The sequence below is a fragment of the Squalius cephalus genome, assembly GCF_949319135.1.
Source record: "Squalius cephalus genome assembly, chromosome: 7".
NCBI lineage: Eukaryota > Metazoa > Chordata > Actinopteri > Cypriniformes > Leuciscidae > Squalius > Squalius cephalus.
In genome coordinates, this window is record NC_137128.1 from 25246640 (window position 1) to 25268729 (window position 22090).

General features: G+C 35.2%; 2 protein-coding genes across 6 annotated transcripts in view; one reads left to right on the top strand and one right to left on the bottom strand.

Annotated features, from left to right (window-relative positions):
- stk25b (serine/threonine kinase 25b) overlaps nucleotides 1–8353 on the top strand; it is a 19302-nt gene extending 10949 nt beyond the window's left edge. For both annotated transcript variants that reach the window (XM_079877503.1, XM_079877502.1), the window contains 5 exons: nucleotides 371–516; nucleotides 691–799; nucleotides 2631–2702; nucleotides 2873–3009; nucleotides 6506–8353. In XM_079877503.1, coding sequence (XP_079733629.1) covers nucleotides 371–516; nucleotides 691–799; nucleotides 2631–2702; nucleotides 2873–3009; nucleotides 6506–6545 — 504 coding nt within the window. In that variant the 3' untranslated portion in view covers nucleotides 6546–8353. The remainder of the gene's footprint in view (nucleotides 1–370; nucleotides 517–690; nucleotides 800–2630; nucleotides 2703–2872; nucleotides 3010–6505) is intronic.
- Nucleotides 7366–20723, bottom strand: septin2 (septin 2). Of its 4 annotated transcripts, none has more exons than XM_079877509.1 (13): nucleotides 20623–20723; nucleotides 19502–19543; nucleotides 19222–19336; nucleotides 16387–16473; nucleotides 16073–16196; nucleotides 13574–13708; nucleotides 13356–13473; nucleotides 13172–13273; nucleotides 12082–12227; nucleotides 11788–11871; nucleotides 9026–9089; nucleotides 8858–8949; nucleotides 7366–8567 (listed from the first exon to the last, which is right to left on the bottom strand). In XM_079877509.1, the coding sequence occupies exons 2-12, from the start codon at nucleotides 19523–19525 to the stop codon at nucleotides 8884–8886; spliced, it is 1065 nt and encodes a 354-aa protein (XP_079733635.1). In that variant the 5' UTR covers nucleotides 19526–19543; nucleotides 20623–20723; the 3' UTR covers nucleotides 7366–8567; nucleotides 8858–8883. The 4 variants fall into 4 exon arrangements, with proteins under 4 accessions (XP_079733635.1, XP_079733633.1, XP_079733636.1 ...); XM_079877507.1 differs by having other exon boundaries at nucleotides 11749–11871; XM_079877510.1 differs by lacking the exon at nucleotides 20623–20723 and adding an exon at nucleotides 19671–19722.
- Nucleotides 20724–22090: the final 1367 nt, after the last annotated feature.

Here is a 22090-nt window from a genome sequence, read left to right on the forward strand (position 1 = left end):
AAGGATCATGTGACACTGAAGACTGGAGTAATGATGCTGAAAATTCAGCTTTGCCATCACAGGAATAAATTGCATTTTAAAATATATGAAAATAGAAAACAGCTCTTTCTTTTTTTTCAATATATATATTTTTAAACAATATTTCATCAAATAAATATGCAGCATTGGTGAGCATTAGAGACTTAAAAAAAAAAAAACAAAAAAACGCAATTATTACTTTTGATTGGTAATGTAGCTGTAATATAGCACACAACTTGTTAAAATAAATGATCAAGCTCTAATTGTAGACAGACTTCTCAAGATTTTTGACATGAGGCGGTAAAAACATTGAGCATCCTGAGCAAGGCATCACTATTCTGGTTATGTGCAGCGGCCCACCGCCAAGGAGTTACTGAAGCACAAATTCATCACACGCTACACCAAGAAAACCTCCTATCTGACGGAGCTGATTGACCGATACCGCCGCTGGAAGTCTGAAGGCCACGGAGACGAGTCGAGCTCTGATGATTCTGACATGTACGTCATCCATCTGTCCATCATAATGCACATACTCTACAATCAATAACGGCCCTCTAATTCATCACGATGTATTATTCATTTCTTATTACTTGAGCCCTGTCCTTTTAATTAGATCTCTGGTGAATTGATCTTCATGAGTTATAGCCTCTGTTTCTCCTCGTACTTGAACAGGGATGGCGATAGTGATGACAGAGACCAGTGTCCCATGTGGACGTTCCCCACAGTCCGACCCAGCTCCATGAACAAGCTCCAGAAGGGCTACACAAACACAGACTCAGAGGTGAGGATTCCAACATTTCATATTTGGTTTAGAAATGCATCAGTTTGGGTTGTCCTGCCATTGTAGATCTTGGTTTTTTTTTTTTAAAGGAAGAAAGTTCACAATGCCAACATTTTAGTTGTGAAATTTCACTATTCATGATACCAATTTTGATATCACAGCAAAAGTTCAAATTAAATAATAATAAATGAAACAAAAACATTGAAATGTTTCATTTTTCAAAGAAGCAACATTTCTTCAAATGTTTCATGTAATTATTCAAATAAATGAAGACTAGGTAGTGTTTTTCTCCAGGATTTCTGCAAATTTTAGGTCACAAAAAGTCTATATATGGAATTACAAAATTCTTAATCATAATTTTGTGGGGTCTTACATTTGATGACATGTAAACGTTAATCGCGATACATGGCCTAGTATGATTTAAATAAATATGAGCGTTTCACATTTGCGTCAAAATGCGGCACTGTTGCACATTTTTACAGGGTCACGGTTTCAGAGCAGTTTGCAGTCGATGAATAACATGCCTTTATGCCACCATGCAATTGCTTATGCCAAGTTGTATTGGGGTACTTATACACTGTTGCCGTGGGTTGAAGCAAACCATCCCGGAATTTTACCGAAATGCAATTGGGCTAGTTTTGATTAGCAATTAGGCACAATAGGCAGGTTTTGTTGTACAGACCTGGCAACCCTGCTTATGATCTACTGTTGATGAATTATGATGATCTTTTTGTGACAGTGTTTATATTGCAATGTGTTGTAAGAGTGCATATTTTATTTCTTGCATATGTTTGAATGAGCAGCTGGAAAAGATAAATCAGGCATTTCAAAATAAGAGTCCTGCTGTATTTTGGTCTTGTTTATATTAAGTCCCACATTATGCTTTTTTCCCCCTGGGAATTATTGGTATTTTGGCTGCACAATAAACTGTATCTGGCATTTAATTTAAGGTAAACTCCTGTGGCTTCACTCTGGGCCTTCCCATCACAGGAATTAAGGATTAAGAACATTATTCATTCAATACAGAGATTTTACTAGTATCGGCACAGTAATTTTTTTTATTGCCTTTTTGTTTAAAGGGGGGTTGATTATGATTTCACTTTTCTAACTTTAGTTAGTGTGTAATGTTGCTGTTTGAGCATAAACAACATCTGCTTGCTCAGTTACAACGCTCAAAGTTCAAAGCGAAGGAAGATATTTGCTTTTAAAGAAATTGTTTTTCAAGGACTACAACAAATGGCTGGTAGGGACTACACGACATTCCTCCCGGGTTAGTGATATCATGAAACCGAGAATTTACATAAACCCCGCCCCCGGGAATGTGACTTATAGATTATCATGAAAGAATATGCTAATCAATGACTAGAAGATAACTACACATAAGGTACATAAATTCATCAACTAACCATTCAGAAATGTCCTGTTGCATCCTACATGTTGTCACTTCTTCTTGAGTCTCTCCATCATTGTCTGACTCTGGTTTGAACGTAAAAGGCTAAAGGTTTTTGAAATTTTCAGTGCATGTCTGTGTGAGGTAAAAGGACAAGAGCTGTTGTAGCTTTTATTTTATAAAAACTAGACGTATTAAAAAAAAATAAAAAATGTTGACAAAAACTAAATTACTAAAACGTACACTAAAGTTGAAATGAAACCAGAAAAAATATTACGAATTAAAAATATGAACAAAAACTATAATAGTAATAACTGAAATAACACTTCGGTGTACCTGTTTTACACCATTTTATTTTCAGCATTAACCTTGTACTGAAGCACCAGTACTTTTGACATCCCTACATGAAAGATAATCTTATGGTTTGAATTTGTTTTACAGGCGGCTGAGACGGTAAAGAGGCAGCCCAAGTCACAATGTTTGTCGGCGCTGGTCTCTCCCATCTTCAGAGAGGTAAAAATGCACAATATCAAACTCTAACCTCTTATACATCCTGACTGGAGTTCTCTCTGTAAGCTTTATGCTTTTTATCACGGTGGCAGCAGATAACGCCGCAGTAAAGTAATAAACAGTGATAAGCTCTATATGTTATAGAGTTAAATGTAAGTCAATCTGTTCTCCAGCTGAAGGAGAAGAGAAGGGCATGTGGAGGAGGAATGGGTGCCATAGAGGAGCTGGAGAATGCCTTCAACCTGGCAGAAGAGTCCTGCCCTGGCATCTCTGACCTCCTGGTCACACATATGATGGAGAGAGTGTGCAGGTGAGCAGATCTGTGTGAAGAAAAAGAACAGTGGTATAGAATATATGACACTATTTAGGGCTTTTCACACTGCTCTTAACCCTGGGTTATCATCGTTCTAAACACTACTTTTAACCCCACATAAAGGAATGTTTCACACTTGTAATTTAGAAGCGGGTTTAGCACCGGTGTTATGAAACCTTGCTTTGCAGTGTTAAGCCTGCTTTGTGGTGCCAAAGTTTAGAATGTTACGACCAGAGATAGAAACTCAAGACTGTGACTAGGGACTTAAAGGAGAACTCCGGTCAATTTTAAGATTGAGCTCATTTTTTTGTACATTTGGAGTGCTGTCAATACAGAGAACAACGACAAAAATCGGTGTTGCCTACACCGAGTTATTCTATTTTTAAAATTTGCACCCTGTTGACTTCAATGGGGCAAGTACTAAACCTGCTTTTAGCCTCTTAACATCCTTGATGTGTCATTACAAGTGCACAGAAAATGTGAGTGATTCCTTCTGAGTGAACACGAGTGAGTCTGACTGCAGTAGATGTGAAAGAAATGTATAAAAATGATGTTATTTAAGCCAGCGCAAATACCTTTGTTTACATCCTGTTTTTCGGTTGAAGTCCAAAGTAGTCGATTGCCGAGTTCACGCGCGTGATCATAGGTATTAAACCTATGCGTGTGAACTCTGCAATCGACTACTTTGGACTTCAACCGAAAAACAGGATGTAAACAAAGGTATTTGCGCTGGCTTAAATAACATCATTTTTATACATTTCTTTCACATCTACTGCAGTCAGACTCACTCGTGTTCACTCAGAAGGAATCACTCACATTTTCTGTGCACTTGTAATGACACATCAAGGATGTTAAGAGGCTAAAAGCAGGTTTAGTACTTGCCCCATTGAAGTCAACAGGGTGCAAATTTTAAAAATAGAATAACTCGGTGTAGGCAACACCGATTTTTGTCGTTGTTCTCTGTATTGACAGCACTCCAAATGTACAAAAAACTGAGCTCAATGTTAAAATTGACCGGAGTTCTCCTTTAAAGGGTTAGTTCACCCAGTAATTAAATTTCTGTCATTATTTACTCACCCTCATGACGTTCCAAACCTGTAAGACCTTTGTTCATCTTCGGAAAACACAAATTAAGATATTTTTTATGAAGTCCGAGAGCTGTCTGACCTCCCTATAGACAGCAACGCCACTACCACTTTCAAGGCCGAGAAAGGTAGTAAAGACAGCTCTTGGATTTCATCAAAAATATCTTAATTTGTGTTCTGAAGATGAACAGGTTTGGAACGACATGAGGGTGAGTATTTACTGACAGAATTTCATTTAAGTTGACTTGACTTGGATTGTGACTCGAGTGAAGTGACTCTAGACTTGACTTGGAGTTGAAGACAGAGACTCGTGAAAAACAAGTCATTCTGGTACATAATTCCTGATTACGTTCTCTCGTTACTACCCCATATGACAGCATGAAACACAACATTTTAATATTCATTCTTAATTCATTCATTTCCTATCAATATGTGCTGCAGCAAACACACCAAGCCAGTGTTATTATATACGCGTGTGACGCAACTGAAGGCACCCATATTCATCACCCATTGGAAAAGAGCTGTTATATAAATGAACAACAAACAGTAACAATATTTCCAAGTCTTAACTTGTGATAATCTGCGTGTTCGTGTCATTTAAATTGAAAAGCAATTAATCTAAAGGGCTTGCTTGCTGTCCATTTTCAAGTACACGTTTCCATGCCCTTTTCATGCTTTTTCCCCAATTATTTACTACCATATATGCATGTAATATCCAAATTTACCAAGTTAACTTTCATATGGACTGGACAGACACTTTCATTCGCATTTTATGACCCTGTCCAACTCGTTTCCACATCAGTTTGTTGAGTCTGGGTGCATTATTATATCGCCTTATCACAAACATCACACAGACGGGAATGTTGATCTTTGTGTTGTTTACTGTAGCACTTGTTTATACATGGGTTTTGTTACCGCCGGTGCACACTGGAAAACTACATTACCCATCACTGCTTGAGAACTACAGCAAACTACGGCAACTCAAACAGCTCAAAATATACAGCACTTTTTTCTCTCGAGGTAACTGGCCCTGCTTTCCAAATGGTAAAATGTTGTATGGTTTGAAAGTAATAGTTTTTGATTGTGAATAAAAATGAAATGAATGATTTATTGAAGTGATACTTTGATTTCTACTTTAAAAATGTCTAATAAAGCACACAGTTTTGATAGTTCAAAACACTGGTACTTACAAAAAAATGCTGGGAAACCGAGGCTTTCTGAAGCGTTTGAAGCTTTCATCAAATTCGAAACTCAAAGCTTTTAACACAGTGCGCATTAGCTACATCTGGTGGTTGGACTTGTTTTCGCCGCCATATCTAACAAATCATTGCAGGGTTTGAAAAAGCATGTGACCAAACAAAGCTTCGGAAGTCTGTGACATACAAGAGTGGAATCAATCTGGGATCAATACAGTTCTAATCTGATCTAAATTAATTAGACCACAACTCATGTCATGTGTAGCCTGGTCAACGGATTCACATATTGATCAATGATATAAAATATACAAGTATAATTAATATTTGACTTGAGTAGTTGAAAAAATATTTCGAGTGAGCTGTTTAACCCTTATGTTCTGTAGAGCCCAGCTATAAAACGATTAAACGCAATAGAGGTGTGACGTGCATTCAGATTCTGTCTGGTGTTGAGGTCACATTTGACTCAAAACTATTCTCCTGAATCCCAAATAAGTGTACACACACACAGCTGTTTGTGTGTCTGACGGCCCTCGAAGTGACGGGATAATCATTTCCCTTTTATGCATCAGGTGGGGTCACGATACAGCAATTTTTTTCAAACCAGCTCTCCCGACTTTCTGATACTACATGACGTTCGAAGCTTCAAAACGTCATCAGTCACATGGTATTGTCATTTCGATACAAGCATCGGTAGAGTGTGTGATACAATAGTGCTTTGAAAACTGCGTCAGGGCATCGGGGCCCCGGTATCAACCGTCCCATCACTAACAAAAACGAGGAAAACTATTGCTAAAAATAGGATTTAAAAAAATAGGATCTAAAAATTGGATTTAAAGACTTGAGACTTGACAAGACTTGAGGGACTTGTGAACATGTCTGGTTACGACTAGATGCTACAACCAATCACGTGCTTTTATATTCACATGCTCTGGACAGTCACAGAAACTGCAGTGTTTGAGGGGGAAATGTCAAATAGTGACTGAAAGTGACAATTGGAGTAAAGAAGAGACTGTTTCATTATTACATTCTAGTCTGAAAAGTCCATGAAAACCCAGGATTAATTGTTAAACCCCGGGTAAATTAGAAGCAATGTGAAACGTGAAGCAAGAAAACTCAGGGTTCCTTTTACTCAGGGTTTATAAGGACACAAGGTTAATTTGTTAATGTAATAAATGTCACATTCTGCTGTAAAAAACTCTTCTTTTGTATCAGGTTTGCTCTGAATGGCAACACCAAACCATCATCACGGTGAAGCCCCGCCTCTGCTGCTGCATCAGGACCACAATACAACTGCCCATCCTCCACCCTCTCTTACTCCCAGAGAACTTTTAATTAGTTATGATTAAATATTTTTACAGTTTTCTTTATAGAATGGAAAGTATTTAAGAGAAAAAGCCATGTCATGGAGCGAACTGTGTTTACCTGTTAGATCAAAATCCTATTATAAAGTGTTTATGGAAACATTGTGTTTGTGTGGTAATTGGTGTGAATTGTGGTAATTACACATTTGTCAAGACCTCTTTAAATATTTAATGAAAATTATACAATGTGCATCATAAAGTAAGGTTCTCAGGTGACATGGGGCATTTACAGTTATATTTATAAATACATGTAGGGGAGTCTATGGTCTTATATTTATCTATAACCAAAACTTATACAAAACTATGTATGGTTGTGGTATATTAATGTTACCATTGTGCAAAAAGCATGCATAACACAATAACATTACTATTAAATAGTTCCTGTTATCAGTCTGTTGAGCATGAAAATGCTCAAAGATTTTATATCCTTTATTTTTAAGAAATGCTCAAATGTCCTTTGTTTTTACATACGCTCAAATTATATTCCAATGATTCTGGATCTTGTAGCATCCGTGTTCTGTTTCTCAATCTGTATCACGATACTGTCCTCATATGAGCTCGAGCCCATTAATCCATGTACTGTAAATAGGTCAGGCCTCTCACATTTACACTTTTAATATTATATAACCTAATTTGATGCGGAAAGAACGATATTACTTAGAAAAATTTCATTGGTACAAATGATGTTTCACGACCTCTAGTGGCCATCGAGAGTTACTGTTTTATAATTAGGCCACCATTTTGACAAGTCCTTTATGACCTTCCTGCTATAATCACCAGCAAATTGATATCCGACCAACCCCCCAAAAAAAAGTAAACCCCAAAAACTGTTTAATACAAAATGTTATTACAAGATTATAGACAATAATGGTTTAATAGAAAGTTTTCAAGTGAAACTGGAATGTGGGCAACTGCCGTTTTCATGGCCAAATATGGAAAGTAAAGCTCAACTGTTTATGTTTGCTTTTGTGTAACAGATATAAACCCACATTTCAGATATTATTTCATTGTAACATTTGAATAAGAAATTATTTATGATATAGAAATTTGCTTTAACCACAGGAATAAGATACAAGTTTTAGCCATAGATCCCAAAAGAAGGTAACAACTTGGCATGCATCAATGTCAGAGCACAACAGCATATTTCAATGTATCCAAATGTCCACCAAGGAAATTTTACATTGCACTCATACCAGAACAATGTCTGACAGTAAATACATGACAGTATTCACTCAGGTACAAATAGAAATAAGCAAAATGAGCATTAACATCAGAGAAAAACTTAATCTCCTTCATTAGATGGCATAGGGAATGAATCATGGGTCACAGTATAATGTTTTTGCATCCGTTAGGGGACCATTCGACTGAACAGCAAATATATTTCAAGACTTCATGCAGGGAAGAGAGAAAAACCTCCTGAATAGGAACAGCAATCTCTCTGGCAATACTTACAAACAGTATAAAATGATTTCTCCAAAAACATGGTGCAACAAATGCCACTGTGACACTCAAATTCAACAGCTGCTTGTATTTTCACAGTGTTGTTTAGCTAGACAGGATAAAGTGTTCTGGAGCTACACTACTACTAAAGCTGCTCTTCAGTAGAATTTGGCTCTTGTAACAGAAGAAAAACATACTTTTATCTTAATTACTGATGGTTGTTCTTCATTTTTGGTTACTGGAACAGGAAAAAAAATAATGAATATTAGCAACAGTATTTGAATAATAATAAAAAAAACGTTAACACTGCTTAAAAAATTTGGGGGAAAACCCTCATACAAGATTGAAAGAAACTAAGAAAATGGCAAGCAAGATGGGCTAAGGATCAGTCTCTCCTCTTTCTCCACATTTAGCAACACTTCCTCTTCTCGTTCGGTGTCTGAATGGGTCAAGCTCGAATCACAAGTCGGCATCTATAAGAAATACAAACAAAAACAATCTCCCTAATTGCATATTTAATACCAAAAATAACTTGCCAATTTTCTATAAAACATAAGTGACTCAATATTAAATTGTATTTCAAGTTATGCAGCACACATAGATTTGCATAAAAATACATTTACAAAATATTGCATTTTTACAAAGTAAAAGAGTCTAAAAGGCAATAATATCAAATATAACATCAAATGTTGAAGAGCAGCTCAGATTTTTTGGCATGGCTTACTTGCTTGCTTTAATGTCTGTGTTTGTGATGTGCTCTTACCGTGTTTCTCACAGGTGTGGGTCGTCTCATTCATCTCCCTGCTTCTGCATCTGCGCCTGCATCTTAGCGATCATCTCCTGCATCCGCCTCAGCTGAGAGAGACACACACAAACACAATCACACACTGAGCTTCACACTCAAGCAGTTGTTTGGTTTGAGAGACTGTACCTCAGCCTCCTTCTCCTGCAAGATTATATCCTTGTCCATTTCCTCTGGCTGCTCCGGACCCTTCCTGCAAAACACAAAGCAGGTGTGAGGAGACGCACACACAGCTGTACTGAGCAGTTCAGTTTAATAAATGATCATTTGTGACACAGATCTCACAATCACTTTATTCTGTTGGCAAAACAAAATTTCTAGGGCTGTCAAATGTTGAAAAATTATAATTGAAATAAATGCCATGTAGCATAAATCAATTATTCAGAATATCGTTAAATTATTATATATTAAATTATTATATATTAAATTATTGTAGCATGCATATAATTATAATTATACACATACATAATATATATAAATATAATAATATACACGTTATATAAACACAAACTTTCATGTTAGAATCGATTAATTGTGTGAAAAAAAAGATTTTTATATATATATATATATATATATATATATATATATATATATATATATATATATATATATATATATATATGTGAAATTACTAAATTTATATAAGTGATATATATAAGTGAATATATATAAGTGAAATTACTAAATTATAAGTCATTTAAGTGAAATTACTAAACTTAAACATACAAGCTGGATAAAAATGATCATTCTAGAAGAAAATTTCAGATGGCACTTAGAGGCTTTTGCATCTGAACTCTTCATATATATATATATATATATATATATATATATATATATATATATATATATATATATATATATATATATATATATATATATATATATATATATATATATATATATATATATATATATATATATATATATATATATATATATATATATATATAAATAATGGGGGGCCAAACAGGAAATAATTCTATGTAAATCCGAATATATAGTTAAAACTCTGAATATATAATTGTAAATCCCAAATATATAAATGTAACCCTGAATATATAGTTGTAAATCCCAAATATATAGTTATAACTCTGAATATATAAATGTAACTCTGAATATATAGTTAAAACTCTGAATATATAATTGTAAATCCTGAATATATAGTTATAACTCTGAATATATAAATGTAACTCTGAATATATAGTTATAACTCTGAATATATAAATGTAACCCTGAATATATAGTTATAACTCTGAATATATAAATGTAAATCTGAATATATAAATGTAAATCCCGAATATATAGTTATATATTCGGGATTTACATTTATATATTCAGAGTTATAACTATATATTCAGAGTTATAACTATATATTCAGAGTTACATTTATATATTCAGAGTTATAACTATATATTTGGGATTTACATTTATATATTCAGAGTTATAACTATATATTCAGGATTTACATTTATATATTCAGAGTTACATTTATATATTCAGAGTTATAACTATATATTTGGGATTTACAACTATATATTCAGAATTACATTTATATATTCAGAGTTTTAACTATATATTCGGGATTTACATTTATATATTCAGAGTTTTAACTATACATTCGGATTTACATAGAATTATTTCCAGTTTGGCCCCCCATTATATATATATATATATATATATATATATATATATATATATATATATATATATATAAAATTCTTTTATTTTTTTTCACATATGTGCTGGGCAACGATTAATCGCATCCAAAATAAAAGTTTGTGTTTACATAATATATGTGTAACACACATATACATACATACAAATATATATACACATATACATACATACAAATATACATACATACATATACATACAAATATATATATATATATATACACACATACATATACATACAAATATATATACATATATATATATATATATATATATATATATATATATATATATATATACACATACATATACATACAAATATATATACATATATATATATATATATATATATATATATGTATATATATTCTTGTATATCTTATAGTGATAATAAAAAAAAAACATTTTATATTCCTGACAAAAATGTAATACATCTTTTATCTCACAAAAAAAGTCTGGCATTTAAAATTGAAGTGCTCTGATGATAGGAAAATAAGGGGCAGTAATTGTTTATTTTTGCTAATTTTGTAAAAAAATAAATAAATAAATAAATAAATTATTTGAATTGACAGCCATTGAAATTACACAGCAGATTTACATTGTGATTGAACAAAAACTGTGAATTAGTAAACCACCAGCAGAGTGTTTTGCGATGCAGAGTTTAGGTAAGAAGGAAAAGACAAAAGTTAGTAGTGCAAGCGTGTAACAAGCTGAGCAGAAAGTTACTTTGTGAGTATTTGTGTGAGCGAGAGTGAGACAGTGTTTTAGCAGTGCTAGCGTCAGGCTGAAGGACAGGTGGAGCTGTGACTGAGCTCCCAGCAGTACCTCCCCCTCCTATCCTCTGATGAACACAGATCCCACAGCTGCAGATCCATGAGACTAAGTCAACACAGCACACATTACAACTCAAGATTTCATCTCTCTAGAGGCCATGGAAGACAGTTTATTCAGCTTAAACCAAAGCTGATCTTCTCCTTTTATTTTTGCTATCTGCTGACTGCTTATGTGTGTCTTTAGCAAAAATGAGAAGTGACTATGTAAAGTTGTGCTATTTCAATACATCTGCTTAGTCCTGCCAGTGTTGTGATTTTCAAATAATCTGACTCCACTCACAAAGCTCTGCTTTTTTATGGAGGTTGAGGGAGGAGGTGGGGAAAGACAGGCAGAGCAGTACGTACGCAGGCGACAGAGGCAGAATGTAACCATGGGAGGACAACCTGCCGCCTCGTTTGAGGCGCTCCGAGCGGAAGTTCTCATAGTGAAGGTCCTGAGTGACTTCCTGCAGGTCCTGCATGTGGGTGCTGCACAGATGCCAATAAACATCATTAGACAATAACAACAGTGACTGAGGATAAAGTACATGATCTTAGAATGAATATGAGGCTGAGAGGGACAGAAGTACAGTTTTGTCGACTGAGTGATTGACTCCAAGCTTCCTCACAGCCTCATTTTCATGTGTGTAAAATCAAGAATTTTAGAACATTAAACAGAAGATAACTTAAGTTATTCACATTAGCATGGTGCGAAGTTTAAGGAAGTCGTTGTGTTCTGGGTTTTCCACCTCCACCACGCCCCATGGATACAAACGCCCTCTCACTTTCTTCCCTTTAGCCTCAATCTGCTGGTTGGATCCCACCACGGCAAACGGTATACTGGCCTACAACAGAAAGACCACAGGAAACTTATGACAGAATGCGGCCTTGCTTGGATGCTTAGTTCGGTTTCCTACTCTTCAGGAGAAGAGTAAAAAAAGATGATACAAAAATCATTTTCTCACCCTCATGTTGGTCTAAATTTGCTTGACTTGTGTTCTTCTAGTAATTCTTTTTCAACATTTAGTCTGTTCTTCACATAAATCTACAATACGACTTGGAATATAGTAAAATCATATGGACCACTTTTATGATATGCTATCATTCATTGTTTTAGGGCAGCAAGTTATTTATTTATTTATTAAAGTCGTATGCTCACCAAGGCTACATTTATTACAACAATACAATACAGTAATATTGTGAAATATTATTACAATTTAAAATACATTTTCTATTTTAATATAGTTTAAAATGTGATGGTAAAGCTGAATTTTCAGCATCTTTTTCTTGAGGCTTCAGTGTCACATGATCCTTCAGAAATCATTCTAATATGCTGATTTGCTGCTCAAGAAACATTTATGATTATCATTGTTGAAAACAGTTGTGCTGCTTAATATTTTAGTGAAATCTGTTATACATTTTTTTTTTTGATGAATAGAAAATTCAGAAGAACAGCATTTACTTGGTAATATAAATCTTTTTTGAACACTGTTGTCTTTACAGTCACTTTTGATTGATTTAATGTGTATTTGTTGAATAAAATTATTAATTTCCTTTAAAAAAATCTTGACCCCCAAACTTTTGAATGGTAGTGTATTCGTGGTACTTTTGTGTTTTTTGAAGTTTGAAACCAGTAAAAAAAAAAAAAAAGAAAAGAAATTTATGCCGTTAAGTTCTATATGAAAAATACTCAAGTTTGTCATCATATTCTCACCTTCATTTTGTTCTAATTTTAAAGTTTGGCTGAACAGTCTCTTTAAATTAAATGAGAAAAATAAGACCCACATACCTTGAGAATCCTGGTCTGCTCTTTGAAATCTTCATCCTCATCAGACTCAGCATCAGGGAGGTGATAGATCTTAATGCCCTGCTCATCAATTTCATCCAGAATCTAGAGCACGTAAAGAGATGCATATAGCCAACAAGCCAAACTTGTGATCAATCCATGTTTGAAAAGAAATCTGAATGCTTACTCTGCGCTTGAGTCTCTCTCTCTCCCTCAGCGTCAGTGTATCTGCTTTAGCAATAACAGGAACAACATTCACTTTGTTGTGAATGGCCTTCATGAATTGGACATCTAGAGGCTTCAGTCTACAAAATTGGAACATGAGACAAGGAAATAAAGGAGACAAGAACTATGCGAATAGGTGTCATAAAAAGTGTCTCAGCTGAGTTAAATATAAGATCTCACCCGTGACCCAGAGGGGAAATGAAGTAAAAGCAGCAGTGCACACGGTTGTCCACAATGTGCCTGCGGTTGAGTCCGCTCTCGTCATGTAGGTAGCGTTCAAACTGGTCATCGATGTATGCGATGATGGTGTTAAAACTTCCCAGGAAAAAACAGAGCATCTCTTTAAACACTTACAGAGACAGTTATTTACAAGCAACAGAAACATTTAAGGAGTTTGTCAAATATAGATTTAAAAAGCTCCATCCAAATAACAAATTAAAGAAGAAACTGTATGAATGATCAGGGATCTTCAACTTTAACCACTTGTTTTTAATGTTGGGATCCTTCTGAAGGATATACAGAGCAGTGAGGGCCACATGCAGCCAGCAACAGCACATGGTTTGACCATTTTTCCCACATTTTACTCGTATTATTTTTTCTCTTGTTTAGAAATGATAGCATCTATATCCTGCTTTCTCCTTATTACCACGTTGTGATTGGGTGGGCCATTTCTCATCACCCAATAGGTATCAGTAAATTTCATATTTTTGTAGCTTGTTGTACTGTACATAAATGCCCTTTACCGGGGGGAAGTTTTGAGTTCTGAATTCTACATTGTTTTCATCGCTCATCTCAAAAGTTCATGGCAAATTTGATTCCTCATGTCATGATATAACCCCTTAAAAGAGCCTCAAACTGAAAAGTATAAGAGTGCAACAGTCAGGATCCGAAAGTAAACCATCCTATTCAAAATATAAGAAAAACTACTTAAATATTAGTTCATATTCTATGAACATAATTGACCATCAATAAATAGTTTTATATATTTTAGAGTTTATAAATATAGTTTTATAGTATCCATAGCATTTAATGTGATTATGCCATTGCAATGCATCAAGAGATTATAGTTCTTTCCCGATGCTGTTTATCTTTTCAAAAAACACAAAGAATGGACTTGCTAACTATATAAACAGTAAAATTAACGTACCAACTATGATTTAAACAACAGTTCAAATAAAAGTTTTACAAGTGTGTATAAAGACTTTTTTTAAATCCCGATGGGGAAAAATGAATGGGAAAAATACTTCCGGAACCAAGGCCTCTGAAAAAGCACTTTGGGCACTGTTGCACTCTATAACATCTATGTGAAAACAACTGCACTCTATAACATCTATGTGAAAACAACGAGACATGAAAAATGCACCAGGCCTTCAAGAAAAAAAGGCTAAAGCAATTTTAACATGCATTGTAGAGATATATTCTTTGACTCTGGTCTGGTACAAAACCAGGGCATTAAAAAGTCAATTTTCACTTGAATAATAGTTATGTGAGGGCATACATTTCCTTTTTCAGACATGAGCACTTGAATATCCTCTCTTTGCTGTTTTTGTGCTCAAGTGGGTCAGGGAGCAGTCAGGAAGAGGTCACACATGTTTCCTGTCTCACCACTTCCACACTAGCAGAACAGCATTCCCAGAGCTCAAAAAAAAAAGGAGGAAAAAAAAAACACCTCTTCCTCCATTCCTCTCTCTAGTCTTTGTGTCTCCTACCAAAGACCGTCTCCAATTACACTATCAAGTGTCTCTCTTGTCAACCAAAGTTCTCTCAAAGAGAAAGTTCACCCAAAATAAATCTCTAATCTATTCAACCTCACACCATTCCAGATGTTTAAAACACAAAAGAGGATTTAAATAAAACAATCCATCTCTGTGAATCCACTACTGTTCAAAAGATTTGTTTCAGTAAGATTTGTTTCTAATGTCATTTATAATTTTATTCAGCAAGGATGCATTAACTAAAAGTGACAGTAAGGACATTTATAATGTTACAAAAGATTTCCATTTCAAATAAACTAACAATTTTTATTTTTTCCTAAGTATCAAGGTATAGTAAGTATAAAAAGTATAAAAAGTATCAAGTTTTCACAAAAATATTAAGCAGCACAACCATTTTCAACATTGATAATAATAATAATAATAATAATAATAAATGTTTCCTGAGCACCAAAGCAGCATATTAGAATGATTTCTGAAGGATCATGTGACACTGAAGACTGGAGTAATGATGCTGAACATACAGCTTTACCATCACAGGAATATTTGTTGTAATAATATTTTGCAATATTACTGTTTTACTGTATTTTAAATCTAATAAATGCATCCTTGGTGAGCATCAGAGACTTCATTAAAAAAAAAAAAATCGTACCGACCCCAAGCTTTTGAATGTTAGCGTACATATAGTCGAGTGAATGAACACCAAAGGTCCAAAAAGCACATACAGCCATCGCGATTAATCATTACGAGCTCAGTCTTCTGAAACAAAACACTAGGAGCGTGTATAAGAAAAATATCAACCATTCTCTTGCATTACATGGACTTTTTCATTTTTGGGTGAATTGTCCCTTTTCAAAAAAAGAGCATTACATGGGAAATCAAGCTAAAACCACACAACATACACACAATGTATGATGACTGTATTTGAGCTGAGCGTATTTTTAAAGACCATCAAAGCAATTCTCACCAGTCCTGGCTGTTGATGGCGTCACCGTATCCAGGCGTGTCTACCACAGTGAGACGCAGCTTCACTCCGCGCTCCTCGATCTCCACCGTTGAGGCCTCAATCTGCACCGTGCGCTCAATTTTCTCTGTACAACAAGAGCACATGTAAAAGATACATCAGACAAGGCTCAAAAAACAAGACTGAGGTCCAACCTTCTGTGCAAAACTGCCTCATAAATATCAGGCCACTATTTTTATCCTTCCCCATTATAATGTTTAAAAACCTGAACAATATTCTATAACATCTGCTGTAATTTCATCAGTGTTGAAACTCACCTGCAGCACCAGGAATGACCCTCTCCGGGTAGAGATCAGTGAGGAACAAGCTGTTGATAAGCGTGGACTTCCCCAAACCAGACTCACCTGAAAACAGAAGAAGTATTAATGAAGAAACACTATAAAAACACTTTGACAGGCAGATTGTGTTTCTCTACGCAACTAACAAACAGCAGAACGTCAAAGTGTTATATGCAATCATCAGGGGCCTCATTTATAACCGTTGCGTACGCACAAAACAGGCGTGCGCCACTTCCAACACATAAATTGTGATTCATAAAAACAAACTTGACGGAAAAATTTGCGCACCTGCACGCAAATTCTGACCCATGCTTACGAACATTTGAGACGGAGCAGTTTGGCGACACCGATGGTGAGCTGAGGGACTGACGGCAGATGAAGAAAAACCACTTAAAATCTTCTTTATGAATCCTAATCATAAATACAGTGCATGTTCACAATAACAGTTTAAATAAATAAAAGAATGATTTTAACTATGTTTTACCTCTGATATACACATTTAGATTAAATATGCCATTCTCATTAATGGAGTTAAGCACTTAAATTACATGAAATCATTACCGAGAAGTTACAACATTTTTTGTATTCTAATAAATAGAAATATTTGTAGTGGATGCAATGGTTTTGAACACTTTTCCTGTGCATTCTGTTTTTTATTGTTTTAACTACAACGAGGATTGCTATGGTTATTTCGGGGTAGGTGACTCATGTGCGCACAATCTTCCGCTGACTGGGATTTATAAAGGGAATTTTGTGCAGGTTCTAACGCACACATGGTTTAATAAGTCTTTTTGTGCGTACGTACGCCATTTTTGGCTTTCGGGCGCACGTACACTTTTAGTAAGGATCTTACGCAGTTTTATAAATAAGACCCCAGATCCTCGAGTCAGTGGTTTTGTTCTCTACGTCTCAGACAAGCTGTCTTCCATCATTTGCTGAAGCTGTGCAGCAGTGAAAGGGCTCGCGGCTGAGGTTCTGCATTCCTCTGTGATTTATTTTAAGACGATGGGATGACTGTACAATGGGCTCCCGGCCACCCTCCCCCCACAGCAGATCTCATGTGTGTGTCAACATCTGTACACATACACACTCACAGGGCTGATGGGAGAGTCCGATCGCCTTAAAAAAAACTACGATTCATCAGCGCTGCTGCCAAAGTCTTTTGTTCCCACAGTCACTTATCATGGAGGTCACCAGGTTTATTGTTGCCTATTTATTGGGGAAATCTTATTAAAGCCAAAATTATATTTAGCACCCCCGTTTGCTGACAACCATATTAACATTTACCACACTATTTAGCTAGTCAGCTTGCTCACGATTCTTGAACTTCGGTCAAATACAGGCTATTTTTGCTGTGTATTCAAGGCTCAATGCTAAGGATTTTTTTTACTGGTCCATTTACTTGCTCTGCCAAAATTTCACTGGCCCCACCAAAAAATACAAATAAATAATAAATGTTATTGTTGTTTTGACCCATGTATTATTATTATTATATTCTAATAAATAAGCCACCAAAATTTTAGACACCAGTAAAATTCCACAACATTTTTTTTTCAATACCACAGCAAAAACTGCTATAAAGTTCAAACATCATTGCAGAATGCAGACAAGTGAATAGTCAGTAATAAAATAAGAAACAATACAACGCAACAAAGATACAAATTAAATAAACAGTGCTTTAAGTTTTTCAGGTAGGTCTAACAGCAGTTAATAAAACTAGTAAAATAAATAATACTGCTTAGTCTTCACTGTATAAATTAAATATAGGTTAATCCTTGTTAAAACTACAAAAGACGTTCAGTCAAAATCAGTGAGTGATTTTCTTTTTGTCTTTTGTTGGTTGATTATGACACAAACAGCATTTAAGTATAGTAGGCTGCTGTCACTGAGACTGAGACTCGCCAAGACGGGCTTTTTGACACTTTTGTTATGTATATTTTTCCATGCAAGCGCAAGATAAGAATAAGAACTCCATTCACTTAAAAAAACAAAACAAAAAAACACACACACAAATGTTTGACTTTCTTTTACGATTCAGCACTGGCCCAAACGGGCAAGTGGCAATTCTGTCAAGCGTCTTTTACGCTGACCCCGAGCCCTGGTATACAATATGCTTCAAATTGTTATTCAAGTAAATATGCACTACTTTAATAAAAAGACAAGCCACTGCAGCTTTTGTGAAAAAAAAACCTAATAAAGCATACCAGTCACAGCAGCAATCGTTCTCCCCTCTGCCATGTTTAAAAGTTTATGGCCTGCCCAACTCAGAAATCCAGGTATCAAAATTATCTCAGAATTTCCCAGTATTAAATACGAGTTGAGAGGTTGTTCATGTCCAATTTCCGAAGAGAAATCTCGTATTTACGATAATTCTGATAGCATGTGAAAGCAGCATAAGCTGTAGGTTTTACATTATTATTGCCAGAATTTTTTTTTAAAAAAGAAATGGATAAAAATGCTGTATAGCCTACAGAGTCTTCAAAATACAAATAGCATGAGCAAAAGGTATAGACTAATTATTTTAGAGAGATTCATATTTTTTACACAGTAGAAGATCAGGGGAAAAAAATCTACTTAATTCACAACAAGTGACTTTGTTCTTAACATGAGTCACTGTATTATGGTTGACATAACAAAAATAATTCGTAATATTTAGCGTAGAGAAATTATGTAGATGGCTTTTCATATAATTACATTTGTATTTTCATTTTATGGAAAAAAAAGTTGTTCAAAAGTCTCATTGATGTATAATATATTGGTAATATTTTCCAAGTTTATCAGACAAATTCAAAACATCACATCGATGCTACTTACCCACCACCATGAGAGTGAACTCAAAGCCCTTTTTCACCGATTTCCGGTGTACCTGGTTTGGCAAATTCGCGAACCCCACATACCCAGGAGTCTCTGGGTTTGTAAACTGTCCCTGCTGATCACAAGAGAACAGAACAATCGATGAAGACGCTCATTTAAAAAGCCTTACTACACGGCTCACTAAAATACTCGATTCTCTCAAAACCATTTCTTTGCACATCAGCTCCACATAAAACCCAAACCCTGTGCAACATCCACCCGTCAGCTCTCATTTCCTTACCTTCAGTTTTTCAGCTTGAGACATTTTGAGCTTGAACCAAACCTGCAAAAATAATATCTTTTGAAACCAGGCTTATTTACAAATGGATGTAACCATATTATATGAGAGAACAAATTTAAGTGTTAAAGAAAATGGACCATCTTTATGTCGCAGAACGAGCTGAACCTACATGTACGAGAAAGCCGTCGATAAAGTGAAAAGTTTCACAGCTCTACAGGAACAGGAAGTCAGTTCCTGTCTGTGAGCATCAGTCTCACCACAAACCTGCACCAGCCATTTTAAGAGCACTAAAAGCAAGGACTTGTTTAGGCTACTCATTTTAATTCAAATTAAGAAAGTATATTGTATTTTTGTTGAATGCAGTGAAAGAAAGAAAAAAACTCATGGGGTCTTTGAAAAAGTTATGGGCCTTTGAGTTTGAATATTATTGTGGTGGACATTGGAGGGTCTTGGAGTCAAAAAGGCTGAGCATCACTGATTTAGACGTACATATCCTTGTAGAAGTGAAACAATAGGTTTTGAGACACGTTTGGGACTCAAACATGATGAAATGCTCCAGGCATGATGATATGAACTAGAGGGCAGACAGAGACCATATAAATCAATATAAATCAAACGTGCAGAGTAAAGTTAGACATTTAGAGATAAAACGATTGTTTGTTCTGTAACTCTGAACAGTGTAAAGTTACTCTTTTTATAATAATCCGCAGACGTACATTATAAAAACATGAAATGGTTAGGACTGACATGATGCAATCTATGTGTCTTATTCGTACAGTAACTGTTACAGCTCTTTTTAAAGTAACGTTTCATGTTTAAAGTAGCTTTACAAGTACCAACAGTAAGCAAACAGAAAACGACTGGCAAGGAAAAACGTAACGTGTGAATCTGTAATGCATAACAAAGTGCGTTTTGTTGTCGTGGGATGATGCAGGATTGTGGTGGTTTGATCTCTTTCTCGCGCACTAGTGCGATGACACACCTCTGATAACGGAGCTCATTCACAGAGGTTAAGAGTGAGTGACACGCTAATCTTCGGAGAAGCAAAAGTCACGCATCGGCTAAAACCGGACCTGTGATCTGAGACACAGAAATAAAGTGAATAAAATAATTAGATATACCTTTCAGGCGCGGAAAATCTTGAATTTGGTACTGCAGGGGGTTGAGGAGTCGAACAGCCCAAATTCCTGAGATTCCGGAACTCTCTCTGACGCCGCCAGCAAAAGCACAAGTGTGAAGTAAGAAACTGTAAAGTCTCATTGCTACAAAATAAAAGTCCCATCACAGATGAATGTAAATGTTGTTTACAGTCTCCGTCCCATTTAAATTGTTATTAAAATCGGGCTATTACAGTTTCTGTGTATTTGATTTCATTATATGGAGGATTTTTATATGGAGTAAATACAAGAAAAAAGATTTTAGCTCTAAATTTTGTTTTAAACATATAAAAAGTTTTTCAACAACTGTTTCTTCAACAGAACATTTATTTCAGTAAATTCTCTGGATTTCATATTGTAAATTTTAATTTCATAATTCAATATTCAGGGACGGATTATGATTGCAAAGGCAATTATCTCCAAAGGCCACCCAATTTGATTTCACTTTATTCCTGGTGTCAGAATTATATGAAAAAGTGGGCACATTTTGTCTTTGTATTCTGTGTGGTTCAGGAGACATGAAAATCTGCATTTTTCACTGTCTATGATTTTTCACCACTAGCACTGACATCACTTCAAGATGGCCGCCAAACAAATCCCATGGAACATTTAGTTGACCTCGGCAACATCAAAAAATCTTACCTAGACGCCATTAGGGTCCCAAAAAAACAGGTTACAAAAAAATGTCAAAGGGGTACATGGGAACCTGTTTCTCCTGCTAGACTAGTGCTGAGGAATGTGATCCTGATAGTGCAAAGGACTCTCTCTCTCTCTCTCTCTCTCTCTCTCTCTCTCTCTCTCTCTCTCTCTCTCTCTCTCTCTCTCTCTCTCTCTCTCTCTCTCTCTCTCTCTCTCATGCATTAAGCAATATGAGATGGCTTCCTCAGCTAAAGTTAACTGGGAGAAAAGTGAGAGATTTATCATTGGGCGGTGGAGAGACACCGGACCTCTGAAACTTCCAGGATGGCAAAAGTGTAGGTTTTGTAGTGTTAGAACTATAGAACATTTGTTCTTAAGATGTTTGAGACTCTGAGTTCTTTTTAAGCTGCTTGATACTTGGTTTTAGGGTTTTGGTGAGGTCTTCTCCCACAAAGGTTTTATTGGGGGACTCAAATACAAAGTGTCGATAGAGGAAATGTGTGTATATTAAATTATTTAACTGGTACAACAAGGCTTGCAATGTGGAAAACAAGGAAAAATAATGAGTTGGAACTTGGTTCAACAGATGCAGAAATAATGTTGAAGTGTATGGTAAAATCGAATTTTCATATTATAAAAAAACTGATTAATAATGTTGAGAGTTTTTCAGAAATTTGCGATATTAATGAGGTTTTATGTGTTATTGATGATGGAGTTTTAGTTTTTAATTGTTGTTGAGGTAAAATGATACAGTTAACAATGGTGTCATAAATCCTGGATTTAATGTAATAAT

Bases quoted from the DNA above. Each gene is read 5' to 3' on its own strand.
- septin2 (XM_079877507.1), bottom strand. From the start codon at position 19,525: ATGTCTCAAGCTGAAAAACTGAAG. The intron at 19,337-19,501 runs GTAAGGAAATGA...TCTTGTGATCAG, and splicing joins CTCAAGCTGAAAAACTGAAG to CAGGGACAGTTTACAAACCC. The intron at 13,274-13,355 runs GTAAGCATTCAG...TACGTGCTCTAG, and splicing joins GAGAGAGACTCAAGCGCAGA to ATTCTGGATGAAATTGATGA.